This window comes from Pectinophora gossypiella, chromosome 1 (genome assembly GCF_024362695.1).
Source record: "Pectinophora gossypiella chromosome 1, ilPecGoss1.1, whole genome shotgun sequence".
NCBI lineage: Eukaryota > Metazoa > Arthropoda > Insecta > Lepidoptera > Gelechiidae > Pectinophora > Pectinophora gossypiella.
Genome location: NC_065404.1, coordinates 9,555,899 through 9,579,836, shown reverse-complemented (window position 1 = coordinate 9,579,836; position 23,938 = coordinate 9,555,899). Strand labels below are relative to the sequence as shown.

At 37.2% G+C, this 23,938-nt stretch overlaps 2 protein-coding genes across 4 annotated transcripts; one reads left to right on the top strand and one right to left on the bottom strand.

Annotated features, from left to right (window-relative positions):
• Positions 1-750: 750 nt before the first annotated feature.
• On the bottom strand, positions 751-3,887 carry LOC126367330 (F-box/SPRY domain-containing protein 1-like). The gene is made up of 4 exons (XM_050010814.1): positions 3,482-3,887; positions 2,902-3,175; positions 2,677-2,767; positions 751-2,594 (listed from the first exon to the last, which is right to left on the bottom strand). The coding sequence occupies exons 1-4, from the start codon at positions 3,838-3,840 to the stop codon at positions 2,500-2,502; spliced, it is 819 nt and encodes a 272-aa protein (XP_049866771.1). The 5' UTR covers positions 3,841-3,887; the 3' UTR covers positions 751-2,499.
• A 748-nt stretch (positions 3,888-4,635) lies between these two features.
• On the top strand, positions 4,636-23,684 carry LOC126367248 (serine-protein kinase ATM). Of its 3 annotated transcripts, none has more exons than XM_050010672.1 (34): positions 4,636-5,005; positions 5,247-5,343; positions 5,486-5,650; positions 6,153-6,382; positions 6,452-6,550; positions 7,025-7,261; positions 7,398-7,525; positions 8,095-8,322; positions 8,501-9,597; positions 9,684-10,102; positions 10,187-10,237; positions 10,742-11,056; positions 11,235-11,797; positions 11,877-12,048; positions 12,134-12,374; positions 12,621-12,859; positions 13,068-13,336; positions 13,711-13,918; positions 14,391-14,682; positions 15,085-15,555; positions 15,632-15,833; positions 15,998-16,163; positions 16,482-16,702; positions 16,998-17,233; positions 17,856-18,086; positions 18,384-18,542; positions 18,745-18,851; positions 19,276-19,392; positions 19,978-20,079; positions 20,616-20,803; positions 21,293-21,399; positions 21,606-21,720; positions 22,555-22,709; positions 23,397-23,684. In XM_050010672.1, exons 1-34 carry the CDS (start codon positions 4,805-4,807, stop codon positions 23,582-23,584), a joined length of 8,016 nt encoding a protein of 2,671 aa, XP_049866629.1. In that variant the 5' UTR covers positions 4,636-4,804; the 3' UTR covers positions 23,585-23,684. The 3 variants fall into 3 exon arrangements, with proteins under 3 accessions (XP_049866629.1, XP_049866621.1, XP_049866639.1); XM_050010664.1 differs by having other exon boundaries at positions 10,187-10,645; XM_050010682.1 differs by lacking the exons at positions 4,636-5,005; positions 5,247-5,343; positions 5,486-5,650 and having other exon boundaries at positions 6,246-6,382; positions 7,039-7,261; positions 10,187-10,645.
• The last annotated feature ends 254 nt before the right edge of the window (positions 23,685-23,938 follow it).

Here is a 23,938-nt window from a genome sequence, read left to right as displayed (position 1 = left end):
GCTATAAGCTGATAATTATTATAGGTGCCTAAGAACTGTAATAAACAATTTACAGTTAGTACACAAGTATTATCAAGGTTCATTCATAGAACTTATATAACATATGTTAAATTGAATCTAGAAAAACTTATCTGCAACATTCAGTCTTCGCGCACGTAACACTTAAAAATTGATATACCATAATAATGTATTGGAACCTACCATATCGTGCCGAAATTAATTATTAGGTTCTAATTAAAGAGTGCAAAAGGTGGGTTAAATATATTTATTAATAAATAAGTTACTGAAATTAGTGTTAACTGTTAATAAGAGTGCGTTCCATTCCATCTTAAAATATATAAGTAGGTACCTAAGTTGGAAAATCTATTCGCTAGTGAGTTACCTACCTACCAGTCTGTGCTGTTTTAAGGTTTTTGTAAATCACGAAATTGTAATAAACTGAGTAGGTACTATTTTGTTTAGTTTTACTCATTATTTATGTAAATTATTGTTGTCAGTTTTAGAAATTATGAATGAGAAGAGAACTAGTAACTAAATACCTACATTTCAATTCACTTGGAGTTACTACTGAAAAGTCGTGTGTATTAATGTTGACGCTAGCTAAAAAAGTTTTAATCTGGAGGAAAAACTTTCTATCTAGCATAGAACAGTTCAAGCAAACAGTATTTTCTGTGATTGGTATAACCATTGATTTTGTGTGTTAAGTAAATCAGTTAATGAGGTTGCGGTTGATGCAATAAAATACATAAAAGTTATAAACGCATTTTATATTATACCTTATTTCCCATTTTTACGATATCACAAATAATACAACAGCTACGAGTAAGTAAGTATGTATCTACATACCCGCAGCCGTTAAAACTTTACTTAAATACTTATAGGTAATTACATGAAACTTTTATAAGTTAAATAGGATTATTTATCGCACCTAAATCTACAATTTAAACATCAAGATTTAGAAAACACTTAATTCATCACGATTGTACGTATTAGATACATGTATCTAGTAGTGCCGCAAAACTATCAATAGTTGACCTTGAAAAACAAAATCGATAAGTAGATAGGTACTATTGAATTTGAATACGTGGGCAGCAGTGGAAGTTCATAAATTAAAAATTTAAAGGAAGTATGAAGTCGCTAATACCTTGTTTTCTAAAGGATTCTCCATTCTATACTAGAACCAGTGACAAGTAGTGGCTGTTGACTTCCGGTGTTCGAAGATCATAGAACAAAGAATAATACTACGTATACAGTACGGTATCCAACTCCGCCTTGCTCCAAATCGCACTTTAGTCTTAAATGACCGTAAGCAGCTAAGGAGTGAGGGGGAGCATGCGGACAATCTGCCTCGCTCGCACTTACGCATTAGGCTGCACACCGTAAGAGTTAAATTTTAGTATAGAATTTACGGGTTGTGCTAGTCGGTGTGCATAGAATCCTATTAGATACATATTTGTTAAACGAGGTCATGGACGATATTAGATAACGCACGCAATCATTATAAATCCGACCTTGTTTATCTTTAGGTAATACCTACTACAATTATATGCTAACAGACTCGTAGTCTTGGTAATGTATGTAGGACTGTAAAGAACAGTAGACTATGATTTAATGCGGCAAGGGATCATTTCATGAGATTAGGTACATGTAGTTGTTTCGGTATCAAAGAATAAGTTCAAATTGTTTCTGGGGGTCTTAAGACTTTGATTTATTATCGATACAAAATATGTAGCTATAGGTATATCATAGTTAGCACATTTGTTTTATATTCATTTTCTTTTAGGTCTTCAGTGCATTAGTCAGAAGGTTCAGATGCACTAAATTATTTGTTCTGTAAGTTTCTGAATGACATAACTAGTTAAAGTGAAGATAATGGTGCTGCTCCAGTAAACACCATCCAATTTTAAGTTATACCTGTCATTTTCTTCTGCGCCGTTAAGGAAAGGGACAGGTAATCCACAGACAAAAAATAAATGGAACACACATCAATTTAAAGCAGAAGTTTAAACAATCCTCTCAAAATTGTATATTGGCCCATTCATTCATTTCAAAATTAATTAAATAGCAGTCTACAAACTGTACCTTTCGGAAAATAACAGGTATAACCCAAAATAACATTAGCAGGTGTCTGCAGGAATCAGGAGCAATACCCAATAGTAGAAGCCGTACACTTGGGGGCCACATAATGGACCCCCAGGTAGTCATGGAGCTTTCTCCCAAAAAGATGTTGGATCTCTTCGAACGGATCGGAGAGGATTTTTAAATGTAGGGATTTAGGTCACAATAGATCTGTCAGGGTCGCAGTGATCTCTCGGGCTGTTTTTCAGTCCGACCCTCACAATTTTCAAATAATAATAAATAATAATAACCTACCTTCCCTGGTAACAGTACACAGGTAATCTTTATATCACATAATAACTGTTTTTGCAGACATATTAAAGTTGTCCTAAAGTGAAGAATAAAAAGATTGCATTTGTCCCAGAGTCCTAGGTGAATATTTTAACCATCTAGAGGTGGGCCCAGATATACCATGGAGACCTCAGTGTTACCATATACAGCTGATACGGTAGGGTAAAGTTTCTTATTTGGAAGTCCTGAAAAAAAATATTTTGATAAATACTCCTTTTTTTTTGAAGTTTTTATTTTAATACCTATACATATAAGTAGGTACTTTACCTCGAAATGCAACACCCAAAAACTCATAATTTCTTTCGAATGACAAAGTGTTATCTTCACAATCCAATATCACTCTGATACGTTCACCAACCTGTGATAATTATGATATTTGAACATATGAAATATCTTTCATAAATTAATATAAATAAAAAAAATATGTAAATATAATATAGCTTACATAAATTCTTTCAGGATAGAAACTAAAATTGTGATCTAAAATCTTACTTGATATTTAGGGCAATTGTTAAGTAGAGGGTAAAGCCCTTGTGTGTCCCCATTATGCAGTAGATGATTATCTACTAAGTTCCATCCCCAACTTTGATCGTCAGAGCCCAACAATCCAACATAACCTTGGCATTGCAAGGGAGCTTCTTTGGTGGAAATACCAACAACAGCAACAGTGCCTAGTGGACCTTCCCAAATCACTTCCCAAGCATGGCGACCATGATGGAAACCTATTTTACCACGACATGCATCTGTGCTTTGTGCAACTGGATTCCTGTAAAAGAATAAACACCTACAGATAGAAAATAACTTAAGAGTCATCACATGAATATAGTGTATAAGCTACCTTACAAATAGTTCTATGGACAGTTCGGACTCATCAGTTGATGGACACTCTTACAAAATAGTTCTGTTCCACATTAGGGTAATCATAAAAATTTATAAATACTCTAGAATACTGACCAACTTTAAAATAATCATTGAGGTGAATCTTCTATCCAATTACCTATGTACCTAAATATAATATTGGCAAAGATTTTTTTGTTTGTTTACCCAGTGCTCAACTATCAATGTCACTCACCTGTGAAGAGTGAATCCATTAGGTTTAACATAAATATTTCTTGAACAGTCGTATGGGTTCCATGCATGGAAGAAGGCTCGCAACTTGGCTTTGTATGTAGTCAGAGTTGAAAGTAAATCTGATTTCAATATTTCTTCCGCCAACCTTTTCATGCACTGTAGCCTCCAGACATCATTGTTTTCATCATTTAATATTCTATTCCAACTTTTACATACCAAAGAACAATTCCTTACGTCTTTTAAGTTTAAATAAGAAAATATATTTTCTAGCACATGATCTGAAACTAATTCCGCTATCGCGTAGTCATCCTCACAAATACATAGCTGCTGTGTATGGTCACAAACGTCGTATTCATTCATGGTTACAAAATTTGAATTAAATTAAGAGTATTATTCCTTCGCCTGAACAGCGCAACACAAAATTTATATATTGACTTTTCAATCTTCCCCTCCCTTCCTCCCTGAGTCAGAGTCATTCCCTCTCCCTCTATGCTCCCTTCTATAAGGATTCCTATTGACACATCAACTTACATCGGTCTGAAGCATGTCTGAAGCGATGGATCATATTGACAAATCGTACCGTATACGGGGCCCTTAAAAGTCAATGTGAGTGACACTGTATGGACACTGTCCGCAAAGGTGTCGGTGTGTAGGAAATCGGAACCGGAAACGAATGCCTTGTCTTTTACATCTCTGGTCACACTGCCATCAAATTTGACAGTTCAGTACAGGGTTGCCAGGTGAGACCTTTTTACGTCATTTTGGGGAAACAAGAATGATGAGGATTTACTCCTATTTGACGGGTAGGTATTGAAATTGACGTAACACTTGACGCCTTCGGCTGTTTAACCGGGGATGGTTATTGTGCACGGTCAATGTTGTACGGTGATTTATTTATTTATTTATTTATTTATTATGGACAACTTACAAGCTACACTCTGCACATGCAAAGTTACAGACAATAAAGTAATATTCCATGAATCAGGGCTTTGACTGTTTCCGACTTTCAGACATATTTGTCCCTTTAATTAAACAGTTAGACTGACTATCCTACTTTGTCAAAATAGTATTGTTTTGGGTATTTTTTGGTGGAAATAGGGAAATTCTACAATACGGTTCTGGCAACCCACTGTCAGCAGTATTTGTCAAAAAGTTTTCAGTTTACGGAAATACGGCTGCGACTTTAATATTTATTTCATACTTCGTTCTAGGACTATAACAAATAAATACTATTTTTCGTGGAGTGGAAAGTGATGTACAAATGATGAGTGTATTGTGATATTGTACATATTCAGCGATAAACTTTTAACAATTACTTGTAATAATGTCACTTGAATCTTCGTTAAGAGAATGTTGTGCCGGCCTTACATCTTCGCGCGCTACTGATCGCAAGAAAACTGGAGATAATCTGAAAACATTTTTGATGGGAAATGCGGTTCCTTCTTTACTATCTGAGAATACTATTCACCATAAAGGTTATTCTTGGAATGATGTTTTTGATGATGTCAATGAGCTTGTACTTAAGGTAGCTATTTATTATTATATTTATAAAAAGGATGATCTCCTGACATTTGATCGAAGGCCGGTGTAATTGACAGAGATAGATTAGAATAGATAGTTTACCATTATTGCAGCAAATATTATTGCATTGATCTTACATAGTAATAACATTATACATATTTGCTATAAATAAAGATTTAACTTATTTGTTGTGCCTTTTGTGAATTTATGTAGGTACTAATTCTGTTTATTCTACTCTACTACAGGAAACTGAAAAATATGAATCTTCTAAGACATTTGACACAGTCATGGGGCCTCTTTGTGAAAATTTACTACACCTTTGTGTATCAGGTTCCAAAAAAGGTAATAAATAATATTTATGTAAAATAATTGCAACTTTACTTATTTAGTTACTTTTAGATGTTGGTTATTCTATTCTACTGGTTAACTTAAAACTTTAATTTCACAAGTTATAATAAAATCTGAATGAAGTTTTATTTTACAGGTCGGGCATACATCAGTTGTGACAAAATAATTGAATCATCCTTGTTAATCTTAAGAGACAGTCGGCTAGCAAAGGCTATTGGAGACGCTTACTTGAATTTGCTATACAAACATGTGCTGACTAGTGACCATTACTTGAGTCATATTACACCAGCCGCTTGGGAAGGTAGATATGTTTCTATGAAGTAATATGAAACCTACAATTACAAAAAGTTAAGTCTACTATCCCTATTGCCAGTTCAGGTATTGGTGTCACAAGAATAGAATACAGAATAATACTACATATACAATGGTTCCTCTCCACTCCCCATCAGTACCCTCAAATGGTGTCTGATGCACAAGTATGATAATGACAATGTGTAGTGTCTGTGTAAAATGAGTTGTTTTGTATAAAGTGACTAGGGTACAATAACATAATAAGTACAACAGAATTTATTATTTGATCCCCTAGTCTACTTCAAGGACTCTAAGTTGCATATAACAAAAGTTTACTTTTTAATCCAAAGATGGCTTCAGTTTTAAATTTTAATCCCCAAACAAATATTTTTTTAAACATTGATATCTACCCATTTGTTCTAAATCTGCTTGTAATGATAATGTTTATTCAAAATGTCTTGACTTTAATTGTGTTAATTAGGTTTATCCTCAGGGTTTATCTATTATTTCAGATTTACTTGATGTCTGCTTGTCTACTTGTATTTCGAAACATTCTAAGCTGGATGACTACACCAAGTTGAGGTTGTTATTACTTGTGATGAAGACAAGTCGAAATTGCTACCAATTTGTGATTCCTTTTCGGGACTCCCTTACCAAACTGAAGAAGTGTTTCCATCGCATGTTTGCTGATAAAAAAGTGCAAGAAGTTATTATAGAAATAATGATTCTGTTATTAGAAACGGTATGTGTCTCATGATATGTGTTTTTGAAACTGCCACTTATTTTTCAACCATTTCATTATTTATTACAGCTATCAACAGAATGTCGGTTGTCTATGTGTGATTTCACAGAAAATCTTTTACCACCAATTATGAAGTTATATGATCCAAGTCTTGACCAGAAGAAGAAGGTAACACATTGATCTTTTATTCAAAATAATAGTTTGTTAAGAGTAACCTCTTACCTATTTAATTTCGTAAATAAATAATCTTAATATTGTAATAATTCAGCTATCACATTGGTTTAACAGAGCTGTTTTGTATTTTCCTGTTTGTGCAATAAAGTATTTTTGTTATGTTATGTGTGAGTACTTCCTTCATCATGCAATACATGTACATCTGACTACTCCAATTGGGAATACTATAGTTGTGAGGTCATGTTATATTGAAGAATTTTATAAACTTGTTGAATATTTTATCTAAACATCTCTGTTAAGTGGTTATCGGCGCAGTGACGTGGGATAGCGGAGTGTATTCTTTAATTAGTGTATATATGTTTACTCTATACCATACCCCTCTGTTTAGTATGGGCTTCTATGTTGTCTTTATTTGGTGCTTATATTATATAGTCTTTATTATAATGAACATAACTTATTTGATTACAGTTTTCTCTCTTTAGGTTTTTCGCAAAGACAATGACGCTTCATCATCCTCTAGGGAGGAATCAAAAGCAAACCGGAAGCCTGGCGAGCAACTGGGAGACTTGGAACAATCAGTTGTACAACATCCTGGAAATTGTCTGTTTGGAAGTCACATTTATTCAAAAACAGCGGAAGCCGCAAGATAACGTGTTGAAGCGCTGTAATGTGTTTTATGAGTTGGCTGCATCTGTTTACTTTCAGGTAATGACATTAATTACATTATACAAGATAGTCTAGTTATCTTTTAGTGTGGGAAAGGACCATTCAAAGCATTTTTCACTGTATACATTTGCTGTATATTCTATTATACCTACTTGTTGAAATGAATTATTTTCAGATTTTCAGTTTATCAGAACGACGACAGGAGGAAGGCGAGAACTCTACGAAAAAAGCCAGAACAATGTTCAATAAAAATAACTCGTTTTACGATCTCATTGAAGAATTGAAACAAAATCATGTGCCATGGTAATTTTGTTGTTAGCCCCTCTTCTCTTTTATAAGGAACGTGCGTGTGTTTTGCACAAACTTCAAAAACTGTTCGACCGATTTTGCTGTACGTATTCGGGTAACAGCCTCCGTGGTCTAGTGGTTAGAGCGTTAGGCTCACGATCTGGAGGTCCGGGTTCGATTCCCGATGGGGACATTGTCGAAATCACTTTGTGAGACTGTCCTTTGTTTGGTAAGGACTTTTCAGGCTTGAATCACCTGATTGTCCGAAAAAGTAAGATGATTCCGTGCTTCGGAGGGCACGTTAAGCCGTTGGTCCCGGCTATTAGCCGTAAAAACACCTCCACTAATCCGCATTGGAGCAGCGTGGTGGAGTATGCTCCATACCCCCTCCGGTTGATTGAGGGGAGGCCTGTGCCCAGCAGTGGGACGTATATAGGCTGTTGATGATGATGATTCGGGTAAATCTCTAGATGGTTTACGTTTGTAATTGAACCTTCTTCTCTCTTTTGTCTAGTCCGCTAGTATACCTATAATAAGTTGTCTTCGGTTGAGAAGGTTAATAACCCTGTATTCGGATATTTCAGGTTAGCAATAGTACACATGTATGTAAAGAATTATATTGAATCAATTGCCGCAGACGATTTAATATTGTTGCTTACAGTCATAGAAACTGTCATAGCAAACAAAAATGATCTGAACTGGGATTTGTTAGAAGATATGGTGTGTTTGATTGTAAAAAAATTGAAGTCACGCTCGACCAGTTCAGACGAAGAACACGATGTACTGATATCACTGTGGAACACTTGTGTCAGGTAAATAACGCATTTTTGAAAAGAAATTCTACTTGTTTTTTACTTAAAAGTAAGCAAGTACCGCTTCGCCATTACTGTCGCCGCCAAAGTAAAAACTGATATATTACTAGTGATAGATGGCTTTTAATGATAAGTCACTGAATGAACCAGATCACAAAAGCTTTTTAATTTATTTCAGGACATCGACTCTACTTCACGCGTCACACGCGCCATCTCACTCAATTATGCAATTATTATTGGCTCTGGATATGCTAAAATATCAAAACATACAGCCACTGATCAAATTCTATTATGAAAAAGGTATGCCAGTGACTGATTCCAGCGTAAAGACGCTAAATTATATTCTAAACAAGTTCTTTAATAAATGTAGTCACATGGATGGAAGGAACAAATGTTTTGCTTGGTTGATACAAGGACAGATGACGGCTGTTGATGTAGGCAATATCAAAGAATTAATACTGCGGCTCGTGGTAAATGAGAATATCTCATTTCAAAATAGTACAATTATTCCCGAATGCACAAATGTATATGACGTACTCTTCAACTCAGTTGAAAGATCTATAATGTTTAGTGAGCTTGAGTTAGACGTTGAAGAACCAAAAGTTATACAAGAAAAAGTACAAGACCACTTCCAGTTAAATTCCGAAGTGAGCAAAGACGTCAAAGATTATTTTGAGACAAAATTATTTGAATATATCAACAAATTGAATAGCAAGGCAGTTGATCTATTAGAGTACGTAAAGTTTTTAAACATTGTACTGGAATTCCTTGACTTGATGGTGAAATATGACTTTATAAATCGCGCTGTAATTGAAAATGAAGACATTTATCGATTACTGAAAAAAGGAATCCGAGACATGTACTTATCACTGACACACAACTTAAAAGGCTCTCGAATAACGGAGCAAATCAGTTTGCTAAAGCAGTTAAAAAATATCCTGATTGGTGGCTATGCCGCTTTGCTGAGCAGCCAGATACGTACGTTTGACGGAGAATTTTTCAAGTGTCTCAACTTGCTGGTGAATAAAAGAATGACTTCTGACGAGGAGGAAATGTTCGAGCAAGACGACTGTCTATCAGATGCGCAAACTCTGAGACACCTTTCTATTTGTGTGCTAGCGGCGTATTGCAGGACGCGTGCAGACGGTCGAAGCGAAGTATTAGACTTCATATTGGATCCCAAAATATACAATTTCACTTCCTCGTGGGACGTGAACTGTGCTTTGGAGTGCATTGAATTGCTCAACGATTGTAAAGTAGAAGAACCACCATTGGGTAATATTATTTCAGAGATATATATATATATATATATATTTTCTATGCCACTGAGTGTAGATCTGTATGTTTCTATTTTTTTGCAGAATCAATATTTATTCTCATGCAAGGTATGTGCAAAGACTTATTCAAATACTCTGAGGCATCATTCAAGTTGCTCAGAGTATTTACGAAAATGCTCGATCAGTTTTGGCAACTTAGCAATGGGAAACAAAACTGTTGCATTATGGTTCGAGGATACTTGCAACGATGTGAGAAAAAATATTATTCTCCTCACGTTGCCGCTTTAATATACGATAGCGCAGCGAAAATAGCAGCACTCAGTTTCAAATACAATATCGAAGTTGATAACATGTACTTAGAAGCAGTACAAAACAAAGTTAAGGCAGATATACACAGCATTCGCCTCTACTGTTGCTATCTGCTGAAACTGAATTTCAGACACGTATCCGATCGTGATATCGCGTCGTATTTAACCAGTTTATTGGACATATTTGTAATAAAGGTTAGTATGTAGTTGGTTCAAGCGAAATGATACGACAGTCTTTCTTAAATTGGCCATTATTAACTATATTTCATTTTATTTTAGATGGCAGAGAAAACAGAATCAATATTAAAAGATGAATCGGCGAATAGAACGGTGACGGTTTTTCATAGCTTTTTAGCACTAGTACAGATCAAGAACTCTTTAGTGCACAGTATAGTGACTGAAGTGATACAGATCGAAAAGGATAAATCGCTTGACAAACAACTTGTGAAAAACGTTTTAACCAAGATAATACACACAGCCTGCAATAAGACTGTGGAAGCATACTTCAATGATAACTTACTGTTTATATTAAACTTCTGGTTCTCCAAAGGCAACAGTTTAGACAACATGCCTTTGCATTTGTTTGGATTCGACAAGGTGAACTCTTTTCTTGAGAGACATTTGAAATGGCTGATCCCAGCCGATATACTTTGGCGGAAAGGAGGCGTTGTGAAAAACAGTGACGTTTTAAAATTGGTGGCAACTAAATCAGGAAAATCTGCGGAGGCTATAGTCGAAGTACGTATACATATAAAAAAAATCGTTTGGTTTTAACAAGTATACTTTATTTTATCTATTTATAATCATAAATGTGTTAATTTATTTTTGTTTCAGACTTGTCTTTGTAACATACTTGTGCTGTGTCTCCCTTACATTGTCGCTGAGAAATATAGCCTAAGCTTCGAAGGAGGTAAAAGGGAATGGGCGGAAAATGCGCATAGAATGTTCGAGTCGACAAGAGAAATCTTAGGGGCTGACAAATGGAGCACATTATTTGTGGAAAACATGAGCGAGTTGGTAGTTCTGGTGGGGTCACACCTGAGCGACCGCACTGCGGCCCAGACACAATACAACGTCCATATTCCACCGCTTAACAAGAGCTTCTGCTACCCGAAGGCAGTGTTTCAAGCGATACTTACCTACATGGGGGTACGTTTATGTGTATTTTATTCAAATGATACCAACAAGTTTTGCTTGACTACTGAAATAAGCCTCTGTTTTGCTAAGTCCATGAAAGAACGTTATGCGACTATTATTATTTTATGAATGTTTTCATTCATACTGACGTAAATATATTTTTTTTTTACATTTGAATGTGTAATTTCAGGAGCTAATAGAAGAGAATATTTTAAATTACCACTGCGAACAACAGGCTTTGACTATTTTTAAAACTTTAATTAAACTGTGGAGTTATGTTCTTGATGAAAACGTGTTCGAGTACAAAGTGTTAAAGCTACACTCGTATATATGTTTTTTGGAAAGTGTTCCCTTCGGATACTCATCCGATGCATTTGTCTGTAACTTCGCATGCAACAGCTTGGCCAATGCTATAAAAGGGTCTAAAAGCAAAGATGATATCCGAGTTTATGTGGATGCACTCAAGATTATATTGGAAAAAATATTACCTGATCAAGTAGATACGGTACGAAAAACTGTCTCCCACATACTGTCAATTCTAATGATTAAAAAGGAAGAAGGATTCGAAGCGGTGGTGGACCCTTTGTTGAACTACCTAGCTGTGGATATGAAACCTCACTTGATAAAAAGCGAAGACGTCATCGATTTTATTACTTCGTTGTCTCAAAGTGCAGTTGGTAATCTGAATTGTTCGTCCAAAACAGAATTTTTGGAAAAGTTGAAAACATATAGGAGCAGCTTGAGTTGTCCGAGGTACAGTGGTAATTAAATGTTTAACAACCTGAACAATTGTAGACTGAAACCATTGGTAATGTATAACATATCATTTCAGCCACGAAACCCTAATGACTATGTGTCAGTTTTTGAAAGCAAATAAGCCATACGCGAACAAATTGTGCGAGGATTTGAATAAGAAGGGCTTCTCCGACGACTGTGGCAGAAGCGAAATTCATCAAATAATTTGCTCGCTCAGCAGCGCCTTGAAGACAGCAACGGACGATAAAGTAAAAACAATTGAAGTTGATTGTTTATCAGTCGGTCATTTTAAAACTCACGCAAGATTGATAATAACTATTTCTTTAATTTCAGACGATAATCGAAGCTTGCAACTGTTTAGGAGAAATAGGCAACTATGATCTAAAGACTTTGGTGACCGTGCCGCCCGCGGATACACAGAGAGTGACAAACATAGGCCCAAAGCAGTATTTTGCAATAATTTCAATGTCCTCACTGGCGGAAATCCTTTTTGATAAGGACCCTGTTGTAACTAATGCTGTAGCAAAAATGTTGAAACATCTGATGCAATATCGGGAAGGGAAGATTGCTTTAGGTTTGTAGTTACATTGTCTGTAATCTTTATGAATGAACATGGGGTTTCAGGAAACTCATATCCATGTTCGGACAAAACCTCACAAATACACATGGTGCACCCTAATGACGTTCGACGATGATGAGATAACCTTCCATTAAAAGTTCAAGGCAGCTGTAAAGATATGCCTAGACCCTTTTACAATAAGAGCCAATGATATCGTCGTGCTTGAAAATTACTGATTATTTTTCTTTTTATATTTTACAGAACTAGAAGATGTAGATAAGAACATATTGATACCTCTGTCATCTCCAAACTCCAATACGAATGCGGCGTTTAAAATTAACACAACTAAATTTAAAGCACCGTGCACGCAAGAGCTTTGGATTCCAAAAACTCATGAAACTCATTGTCAGTGGCTGATTAGGATCACAACTGCTCTCTTGGAAGTACTAGCTTTACCGACGAATTATTTGAAAAGTTTGCACGCGGTGTGCGTTTTGAAGGTAAAATATTATTATGCGTTAGTAGTCGAACAATAGTGATAGATAGATTATTTATTTGCATGATCACAGTACATAATACAGTACAGTAGTTTATAATGTTGTTTATTTTCGGATTAAATTAATGAGTTATATTGTAGCCTAACTTGCAATTTATACCGTTACTCGTAAGGCATCTAAAGTATAATCGTCTATAAACATTTTTTTTCAGGATGATGTATGTAGAAAAGTTTTGCCACCGCTAGTCGGTCTGCTATTGGATTGTTCTTCTGAAGAACATATAACAATTGTTGCAAATCAAATAAATGCGTTCTTCAATCATATGTGGGACAAGAATTTTGACGAGAGAGCCGGCAGCAGTGAAGGAAGCGAAAATAATAGAACTGCGGCAGTTTTCAGCCATGACGACAAACTGATTGTTCAATTTATGTTGGACATTGTCAACTTTGTACGTCTTCAACGCAGTCATTACACACCACGGTAAGTACGAAAAAAAAACAACATAATATCACGCTTTTATCCCCTTTATCACTTTTCGGAGTTCCAATTCGTTTTCGAGCTACGTGCTTCAGAAAAGTAATAATAAAAAAATACCCCAAAAAGTATTTAGGACTGGTATTTTTGACCGAACTATTAAGAATAAGACTCATTTATTATTAAAGGACGCCTCACATATAGCCCATGAGAAAAAAACACATACAAAATCACAATTATAGAAGATATACTCATGATATGGTGGTGATGGACGTCCCGAATAAAATGACCTCACTCGTCATAAACCGCGGCGAGGGCCGCGAGTTCTGTCTGTAGCAGACGGTTTATAAATGTTTGTAATAATTTTGTATGTATTACAGACCAGATCGTACGGTTGAAAGCTTGAACTACCTCCGTCTGGATTATGAGAAAGTGGCGTGGGTAGCCACGGTGGCCGACCAGAGCGTGGTGGCGATATATTACGGAGAGCTGTGGGCGGCCGCGCAGAACAACGGCGTGCCACCGTCTTCCCCAGATGCCACCACGCAACTGCCTGGTGGAGAAAACGTTCAAAGAATATTTAGAAAGGTGACTGCTTTGGCATTTAATTGAAATTACAAAATAAAACAAAAGATCCGATCTTAACCGCGAATGTCTCGGAATCGGATTAGAACATCCTAATTTAAACTGGTTTACGAATTCTATGTAGCCTGACAAAAATAATAAACATATTATGGGAACTAATTTTAGAGAATAAAATTACATTATTATTATACTTAAGATAATACATTCTGTCATATAATCAGAAACATACGTAACTTCGTCACGTCCAACTACGCGTTTAAGTGTTGTGATTTTAGACAATTGGGAATATTTTTAAATAAGTTTATATACCATACTGTTTCAACTACATGTTTGTGTAGTACTAAAGCTGTTTTAAATATAAGCGTAATACCACAAGATTGACTTCGTAAGGTCGTTATATTCTAAATTTTGGTTCTTAAAATGAAGTATATTACTCGATTGCCTTATTTATTTATACAAATAATTCTTGGTACAGTGTTTCGTGTCTATCGGAGAAATGGACGCCGTAGATGGCTGTGGCACTACCCATTTGACCATAGAGAAAGAAAAGCGTAAACATCTTATAAAAACCGGCCAGTTCGCGGATGCCTTACTACTCCATGACATCGCCCTGTCTAGCGGTGGTGACATCGACCCCACCCTTCAGTACGGGGTGGTTAAGTCGCTACATAAGTCCGGCATGCACCACTTGGCCTTGCAGTACATTAAGTCTCTACCCGAGAATGATGATATAAACGATATTAAGTACGACTGCTTAGCGTTTCTAGGTGAGTTAATTATTTAAATATATACAAGAAAAGAAGGAGAATAAGGAGGAGTACCCACAACCTAACCCGCAGTTGAGCAGCGTGGTAGAGTATGTTCCATACCCCCTCTGGTTGATTGAAGGGAGACGTGTGCTCAGCAATGGGACGTATATAGGCTGTTTATACTTACACATGTCAATGAGATACCTTTTTACGGATCGTCAAAAAGGTACATCTCTATGGAATTTGTACACAAGTACGGTATGACGTCATCAATAAATTTCTTCAAAATATCTGTAATGGCATTGAGACTGACTTCTATTTCTACACTTGGTTTCTTGCAATATTCCGGCCCCCGGTACGCAACACTCGCGGTACCACCTCTGCCTTGCATTGGCCTTAAAAGATTCCATGTTTTTGTAGGTGACTGGTCAGAGTTCGTGAACACGCAGGAGTTAGAAGAGAAGTCTAAACAAGCCAATGACAACATATACTCCGTAATAAAGGCTTTCCGTTACTCTTGCCTCAAAGACTGCGTTAACGTCCAATCGTCACATGATTTTGAGACTAAGCTCACTTTGCCTTTGAATCGAGCAAAACTTGCTGTTGCGAAACTGTGCCAGAATATCAACATGGAAAATTGTCAAAGTGTGTATAGAGTTGTTTCAAAACTACATCTGTTCAGCGACATTGAAGACTACTTCTCTGTGAGATGTGATAACATGCCCGTGACAAAATTATTCGATCAGTGGCAAGTGAAGAATTTACCAGCTTTCAATGACTTCAAGCATCTGGAAGCTCTGATAGCGCAACGAAGTTTGATACTCGAACACGCTGCAAAGCAGTATCCGTCCTGTTTGAAGGACATAAGTTCATTGCAGCTTCAATATGCTGGTTTGTAATGTTTTGGTTATTGTTTTTCTTCAGCTTGGTTTGCACCTTATTTAACATTACTTCAATACTCTTTCAGAACTGTCCTTGTCCAACGAAAGGATTCAAATGGCACAACGATTGCTCGCAGTTGTGAAAAAAGTTCAAAATTCGCAAGAGGTGGCGTTCGCTGACAGCCAGATATCGTGGGCCAAAGGGCATAAAGACATCGCGCTATCCCTGCTCCGCAATATCATGTCCAATCCGCCTTCCAATGCGGAGCTTACAGCGGTTTCTTTAAGGTACGGGATGGAAATTTACCACCAAAACTAAGATCTTCCTAATTAAAATCCTTTGCAAGTTTCTTATAATGCTGATTTTAGTTGAAATTGAGTCGCATTCAAATGAAAAAAAATACTGACAAGTTTTTTTTTTATATTATGCTATATTTTTTTATGATCCTCAGGCAGTACGGCCTGTGGATGGCGGAGACGAAATGCGAAAATGGAAAGGATATAATCGATAAATACTTAAAGAAAAGCTTATTGGCTCTTAATAATGAGGGCTATAAGGAAACCAGACTGAAAGTATTTTACGATATCGCTAAATTTGCTGATGCTGAGTATAAACAGGTAACTCCGTTTCTTAGAATGCTTCGTGTTGCTTGCCGGCGTGGGCATGTCGTACAAGTCGTCTAAGGGGTACATACGTTTAATGTGTTGATAAACTGTCATCAAACAGTTCAGTTTGCATGGTATGATTGTTAAGTTGGTAAGTCACTTCGCAAGAGATTAGAAGGTCTAATAGTCCCGCTGTCTGACTTTGGACATCCGATAATAGAGCAATACCCGACACGCTTACAATTGGTGTTGTTCAGTAGTGAGGGATCGTATACGTATAAGCAGTTCATGAAGTCTAACACTCGGATGCAACTTATATTTTCATTTTAGATTGTAACATACATGAACTCTTCGATATTCGAGAAGAAAGTCCAATGTTTGGAGAACATGAAAGGGGCGGCCAACACTTTGAGGTCCACACAGCATGTTCAAGCGCTCAGCAAAGACGAACGCAAGGCATTGAACGTGAGCGATAAACTCGGACAGATTGACGAAGCTGAAATCGCGAGCACGAGGGCTGAGAAAGAAACGTTCGTGCGGGAAGCTATGAGGTAATGTTTTAATTATGTTTTTTCTTAGCCTATTTGGTGTACGAATACCACAGAATTTATACAACATCCTTTCTTTTTTAGCCACATCAATGCATTTCCTCTAAAAAAGCAATATTGCTATTTGAAATTTGCAAACTTGACATTTTGACATATAAAATTAAGTGCGCAATACAAATGTCAAATAGCAATATTGCTTTTTTCGAGGAATTGCTTTGATGTGGCCTTTTTAACCACCCTGAAGTTAACCCAATTTGTTTGCCACTATTTCGTCAACATCACATGCGTTGTATAACAGGTATTATCTGCTGTCATTGAAGCTCTGCGACGCACACAATCTCTCAGTGTTCCGGGTGATATCTCTCTGGCTAGACAACCCGGGAATCCGTCTGGAGGACATCGACGGCGGCCCCAGTTTCGAAGACTTGCTACACGCCGTTCCCTCGCGCAAGTTCATCACAGTGCTACCGCAGCTGGTGCCGCGGATCACTAACGAGAAGTCCTACTTCGATGATAACTTGAAAAAGTTAATAAGTACGTAGATTTATGTATTTAAACAATACAACTTGTTCTATTCTATTGTTCCAGACTGTTAATCTATATAGTCGATAAAGTGACTGTTCTTATTGCTACTTTACGTCAAAAACTGGTTAATATTGAAATATCTTCTCATCGTTCCAGTTATACTAAATTAACAGACAGGCGGTTTTCAACTAGTCAAATCACTTACTTTTTACTAAACGTCAAAACACTAAATTACTATGGAATTTGTAAGAAAAAGCAACTTGTGACGTCCTAGAAATACGTGACAATGTCGCAGTTATTATTACATTTTTCTTTATTAAAATTCATAAATAAGTTAAGTAGAAAAGAAAACATTTTTGTCACTTTTAGATCTGTCTTTATTTATCGGAATTTCATAATTTATCTTTGACATATGAAACTACCCACTTCCACTTCGTGCCTGTATGTCGTGAGCAATATCGTGTGTCCACTTTGGAACCCTGTGGCATTATCATATTTGACATTTAGTAAGACTTATAGTTCAATGTGTCAAAAAAAATAATGTGACATGGTTCTAAGGTGTGACTGTACATTATTCAACGTTCCAAATATCTTTAGATAACCTAATAATAATATGTAAATCTACGAACAGAGAAATGTGCAATGGATCACCCCCACCACACGCTACCTATCCTCTTCAGTTTGAAGAACTCTGACAAGGACAAGATGATATTGAATACTAGCGGGACTATTAGCGGGGCAACGCAGAGGTCCCGAGCGCAGGAACCGAGGGTAACAGCGGCGCAGGATATGGTGACGGAATTAGCGCGAGAAGACAGCACCCTAGCTGCTATTATAGCGCAGATGGAGAAAATGTGCGACGGTCAGTATTTGACAATAATAATATACAATTTATTGCACACACATTTACTCACTAAAGCTACTGTGGAGTATAGTCGTCAATTAAAGCCTTACAAATACATTTACTTGGAAAATAATGGTGCTATATTTTTGTCATCATTTGAAGAGTTTACATGGAACAGATTAAAGAGAAGGTGAACGTCGTGTCTTATAAGGAAATGAAAGAATTGGCCTTTGATAGACAACAATGCTACACCGACAAGATTTCGCTGACTGACTCCTATTTTTTTCAACAAGAATTACTTTGTAAATTTTTTAGCTACCATAAGCTTTGCAAACTACGTACCGAGGACTAAGGAGATGCGGCAGAAAATACCTGCAGCTGAGCATATTCATAGGCTGGGCCATTTGAATGCTATACCTATTCCTACAGTGACTATTCCCGTTAGCGTCAGCTGCATTTACACGCATTTACCAAGTAAGTCTTTTGTGTATTGTTATCTACCGTAAGAATATTGTAAAACGTTTAGAATTTTTACACATTGAATGAAATAGTAGTAGCGAATTCAGTCTTTTCGAAAAAAATTTTTGTTGCGTTCCCTTTTTTATTCGCATTTCAATATTTCACATGTGTTGTCTTACTTATGATAAATGTTTAGACGATTTTATTTTAATTTCAGCGATATATTCATTTGAAAACTATTTTGAACTCGTCGGCGGTATAAATTGTCCAAAGAAGATAACATGCAGAAGCTCAGACGGAAAATCAAGAATTTTATTGATAAAGGTAGAAATTGTTCGAGCACAGATCATGTAAACCCGCGGAAATTGGTTCTTGTACCTTTTTTATTTAGTATTTCATTTCTCTAAAAATATTTCAGAAGTAGTTGACTAATTTTTAGATACTAACTTGTCATTTTTGCGAACTACTACTACTATCCTACCTTATTAAGATTTTTTTACCCGACTACGGGGAAGCAAATGGGGGTGGGTGGTGGGGTGTGTATCTGTACGCTATGTATGTTTGTACGTGTGTATGTACGTCTCTTCCCTCCTAATTTCTAAACCACTAATCAGAATTTTACAAATGAGTGTCACTAGGAGCGTGTGGATTGTCTGCTTGGTACAAGTGTATTGTACTAAAATTCTAGATTGGAACCACTTTCCGCGACTGCATGTGAACATTTATTTATCTGTATTGTACATTGTAGGGTGAAGACGACTTAAGGCAAGACGCGGTAATGCAACAAGTGTTCAACATTGTGAACACGTTATTGGAAAATGATCCTGTGACTAGTCGGAACAAGCTTCTCATACGGACGTACAAGGTGAGATGAAGCAATTCACGTTTGAACATCTAAAGCTAGAATAGTACGTGTAGAACGGCATCTATCCGCTCCCCACCAGCGGCTTAGCTAGATTTACCTCACCCCTCCTCTCTCTGTCTTCAGTCGTATGGGCGTCAGACGTCACACACACATATGCGTGTGTACGATAACGTCAAAGTGTAGTGTCTGTGTAAAATTGGGTGTTTTGTATGAAGTGTCCGGGGTGTGGTATGAATTGGGATGTAATAAAGTATACAATACACAATACTTTATTGCACAGAAGGAATATATAACTGAGATATACAAATCCAACAAACTTACAAAACACACACTTCTTATATTCCGGCGACGTACAATGGGAAGTTTATGACTAAGAGAAGTCTTGTAAATGCTAAAATCTAAGCCACTGAAAGTATATTTTTTACTTCTGGGAAATAAAAACTTATATCTTATAGCGGACCCTTAGCGCCACTCCAACCATAATTTTATATACTTTCCGCCGAACCACTGGGTTCGGTTCGGTGACCCCCGGTGGCCCACTGTCCCTAGGTTGAAAAACCCTGTTTTAAAGATTGTATTCTTCAGGTGGTGCCGATGTCTCGTCGGTCAGGCGTTCTGGAGTGGTGTGAGGGCACGATGCCGATTGGAGCGTATCTCACGGGCGCGCACACGCGTTACCGATCACAGGTAACGTTGCTGAAACCACGCCAATTTATGCTTTTATATTATTTTTGTCATATAATTTACTTTTGGCGGGGTATCAAGTTATTCGGTTAGTGCTACTGTAAAATTAACTTAGCGGCAATAACAACTTCTCATAATCTGAACTATTGTGCCATGATTGCCAGTAATTCTCAAATTCCTCCACAAAAACAATATTTTTTTTAACTGTTTGTTTTTACACTAAACGAATTTATTATCGAGGAGCTCGATGGCGCAGCGTTCAACGCGCTCGGTCTGCGATTGTTGTAGTTAAGCAACTTTCGCAAAGGCCGGTCATAGGATGGGTGACCACAAAAAAAAAGTTTTCATCTCGAACTCCTCCGTGCTTCGGAAGGCATGTTAAGCCGTTGGTCCCGGCTGCATTAGCAGTCGTTAATAACCATCAATCCGCACTGGGCCCGCGTGGTGGTTTAAGGCCCGATCTCCCTATCCATCCATAGGGAAGGCCCGTGCCCCAGCAGTGGGGACGTTAATGGGCTGATGATGATGAAATTATCCAGGACATTTCGCCGCAAGCAGCACGAAGCAAGTTGGGTAGTCTGCATGAACAACGGAGACCTAATCAGGAAAAGTTAGCGGTGTTCTTGAAGATCCTCAAACAATTCCGTCCAGTGTTCCACTACTTCTTCACGGAACACTACCTGGACCCAGTGACGTGGTATGAACGACGATTGGCGTACACTAAAAGGTAATTTTAATAATTTACTTTTCTTTGTTTTAAACACTTTGAGGTCGCAGGTTCGAATCCAGCACAGGCCTAAACCAGTGATTGTCGAATTTGTTTTCGAATTCATGTTTAGATCATAAATGATTATCACATGCTCAGCAGTGAAGGAAAACATCGTGAGGAAACCCTATATTTTCGAGAAATGTATTTTCGGAGGTATGTGACCTAACCTGTATTGGGCTGTTTGTCCCTTCGCGGGTTGGAAGGTCAGACAGGCAGTCGCTTCTGTAAAAAACAGGACCTGTCAAATCTTGAGATTACGTAAGCAGACCCCGTGAAAAACGGGATAATGCTAGGGAGATCACTTTTCTTTGTTTTAAATATTGCAAAAGTATACAAAGTGATGTGACTAGTTTAATTTTTTTAACTTTAATTACATAATAAAAAATAAAAACTGTTATTTTCCTATTTAGTTATTATTGTCGAATGATAAACCATACAATTTTTCAGTGTTGCCTCTTCCTCGATGGTGGGATATATTCTAGGTCTGGGAGACAGACATGTACAAAATATCCTCATTGACAAAAAAACCGCAGAGGTTGTCCACATAGATTTCGGTAAGTGTTCTCGAGATTTCGGTTATTTATGTATATTTTAGAGAAATGTCCATCCAACTTCCCTTCTTCTGTTGTTCTTATTTCTGTATCTTGTGTCCATTGTGTAAGTATTTTATCTATTTTTCCCTTAATTCTTTATGTTATTTCATGTAATAATTTACACACAGTGCTATCCACTGTAATGTTAATGTCTGAAATCGTTACAGGTATTGCATTTGATCAGGGCAGAACATTGCCGACCCCAGAAACGATACCGTTCCGCCTGACTCAAGATATTATCGCAGGGTTCGGATCTAGCGGCGTTGAAGGAATATTTAGGAGGTATTTATACTTCGAATAATATTATAAATAAAATATATCAAATTCGAAAAAAAGGAAAAAGGCACCAATTCGCATTAGTGCGGGTCGGAGTGTCCGCTCTGTATGTAGTATTATTCTTTATTCTATGAACCAGTCTAACAAATACATAATATACATAAATGACATAAACAGCCTATATAAGCTGGGTACAGGCCTTCCCTCAATCAACCCGGGGGGTATGGAGCATCTCCACAACCCTGTTCCCCTGCGGGTTGGTGGTGTTTTTTTACGGTTAATAGCCGGGACCAACGGTTTAACGCATCCTCCGAAGCACGGAATCATCTTACTTTTTTTAGACATCAAGGTGATTCAACTTGATTCAAGCCTGCCAAACAAAGGACAATCTCACAAAGTGATTTCGACAATGTCCCCATCGGGAATCGAACCTGGTCCGGGTCCGGGTCTTGAGCTTAATGCTGTAACCACTAAACCACGGAGGCTGTTGCTAAACGGGATGTTATAATTGTCACAAACATACATACATACATACATAAACTCACGCCCGTAATCCCTAATGGGGTGGGCAGAGCCACAAGTAATCAAAGGCAACTTGCAGCCACTGTTGATACGATGTCGTAAGCTGGATATGATGAACCTTATGGTGATAATTGATCAGCCTATCGCCCATAACATTAGTCCATCATGTTAGAGGACACAATCCCTCTGTCGGTTTTTACGACATGCCCGGGAAGACAAGCAGCTGAACGTTTTCTATGTTTTTTATTTGCTCCCAGAACAGCATAGAAGCATTGTCACAAAGCATTCTGTAATATCTAAAATATTCGAAATTTTCAGGTCCTGTGAGAAAACCATGCAGCTGCTTCGAGATAATCAGGAGACACTGTTGACGATATTAGAGGTTCTACTCTGCGACCCATTGTACACCTGGACCGTCACGTCCAAGCAACAAAACGTTCTACCTACACCGTCAAAAGATACTACCATTAATCGTATGTTCACCTACAGTACACGTGTAAATTTGAGAAATTGTATATCATCGTGTTCGACTGATTTTTATGTTGGTCGAAGCGTGGTGTATGCGCTCTTCATATGACCTACTATGGTTGATGAGGGGAGGCCTGAGCCTGGTGACAAAACCGGGCGTTTAGTTCTACTAAGTTAAAAATTAGAGTGAAGTGCAAAGTTCCAGATCCATATTAAGTGTATTTTTAAGCCTCCATCATAAAGTTTATTTGTTATAAGTTCAGGTTCTAAAGTTAATAATAAAAACGTTTATTTTTCGGACAAACCACAACACACATATATTTAATTAATATAAATGTTCATGGGTTCAGCGATTATTTGCCCTGAGGGTAACACTGATTTGCTAATTTAAGTTACAGTGTCATTTAACACACAAAACATTATTTTTCACATTAATTTTATTTTATATTAGTGTATGTATTCATATGTATCTATGCTTGTACACGTTATCTGCCCTCTCGTTATTCTTTCACTCTCACAGGCCTACTGGAAGAAATTTCCGTTAGAAATAAGTTGAGCCTCTTGTTTCTCTTCATGTTGTCATATTGGGTTTCTGTTTTACCCTGTGTACAATAAATTATCAGTTTAGGCCCTATACTAAAAGCATAAGTAATCTCCAATAGCGAACTTACGTATGTTATCAATGTTTCTAGAAACTTCTGGATCAGATGGTAGTCTCGCCAAGCGAGCGCTGTTGTCAGTTAGCAGCAAGCTGAGTGGCACCGAGGGCGGAGTCGCTGGCGGCGTCGCGGTCCCCGGCCAGGTGGCGCGCCTCATCCACTCCGCTACGGATCCCGCCAACCTTAGCCGACTGTACCCCGGCTGGCAGCCCTATTTGTAATTTCTATTTAACACTAAGTGCCACGATTATAATGAACGATTATGTGATAATGAATAGCTTTGATTGTTATAAGGTTAATAAATGAATGATTTGATTTTTACTTGGTTTTTTCTTTCAAATATATTTTGTACCCTATTTTGTGTCTTAGAAAACTTCAAAAAGAAGAAAGTGGGTTTATGATCGAAAGAAGTAAAAGTGTAGAAGATTGGTGTAAACATTTATTTTAATATGTATTTACGGATATTGGATTTTTATAAGTCTCAGGCACCTCATGGTATTCATAAAACGTTTATGTTGGTTCGATTAATGGGAGTGGCATTGGAGTGGCAACATAGAGCAACCGTACTGTGGCAA

Coding starts and splice junctions, on each gene's coding strand:
- LOC126367248 (XM_050010664.1), top strand. CDS start 4,805: ATGTCACTTGAATCTTCGTTAAGAGAATGTTGTGCCGGCCTTACATCT. Junction 6,551..7,024: donor GTCTTGACCAGAAGAAGAAG/GTAACACATTGA, acceptor ATTTGATTACAG/TTTTCTCTCTTTAGGTTTTT. Junction 7,526..8,094: donor AAACAAAATCATGTGCCATG/GTAATTTTGTTG, acceptor CGGATATTTCAG/GTTAGCAATAGTACACATGT.
- LOC126367330 (XM_050010814.1), bottom strand. CDS start 3,840: ATGAATGAATACGACGTTTGTGACCATACACAGCAGCTATGTATTTGT. Junction 2,768..2,901: donor ACAATTGCCCTAAATATCAA/GTAAGATTTTAG, acceptor TAATTATCACAG/GTTGGTGAACGTATCAGAGT. Junction 2,595..2,676: donor TTTGGGTGTTGCATTTCGAG/GTAAAGTACCTA, acceptor ATTTTTTTTCAG/GACTTCCAAATAAGAAACTT.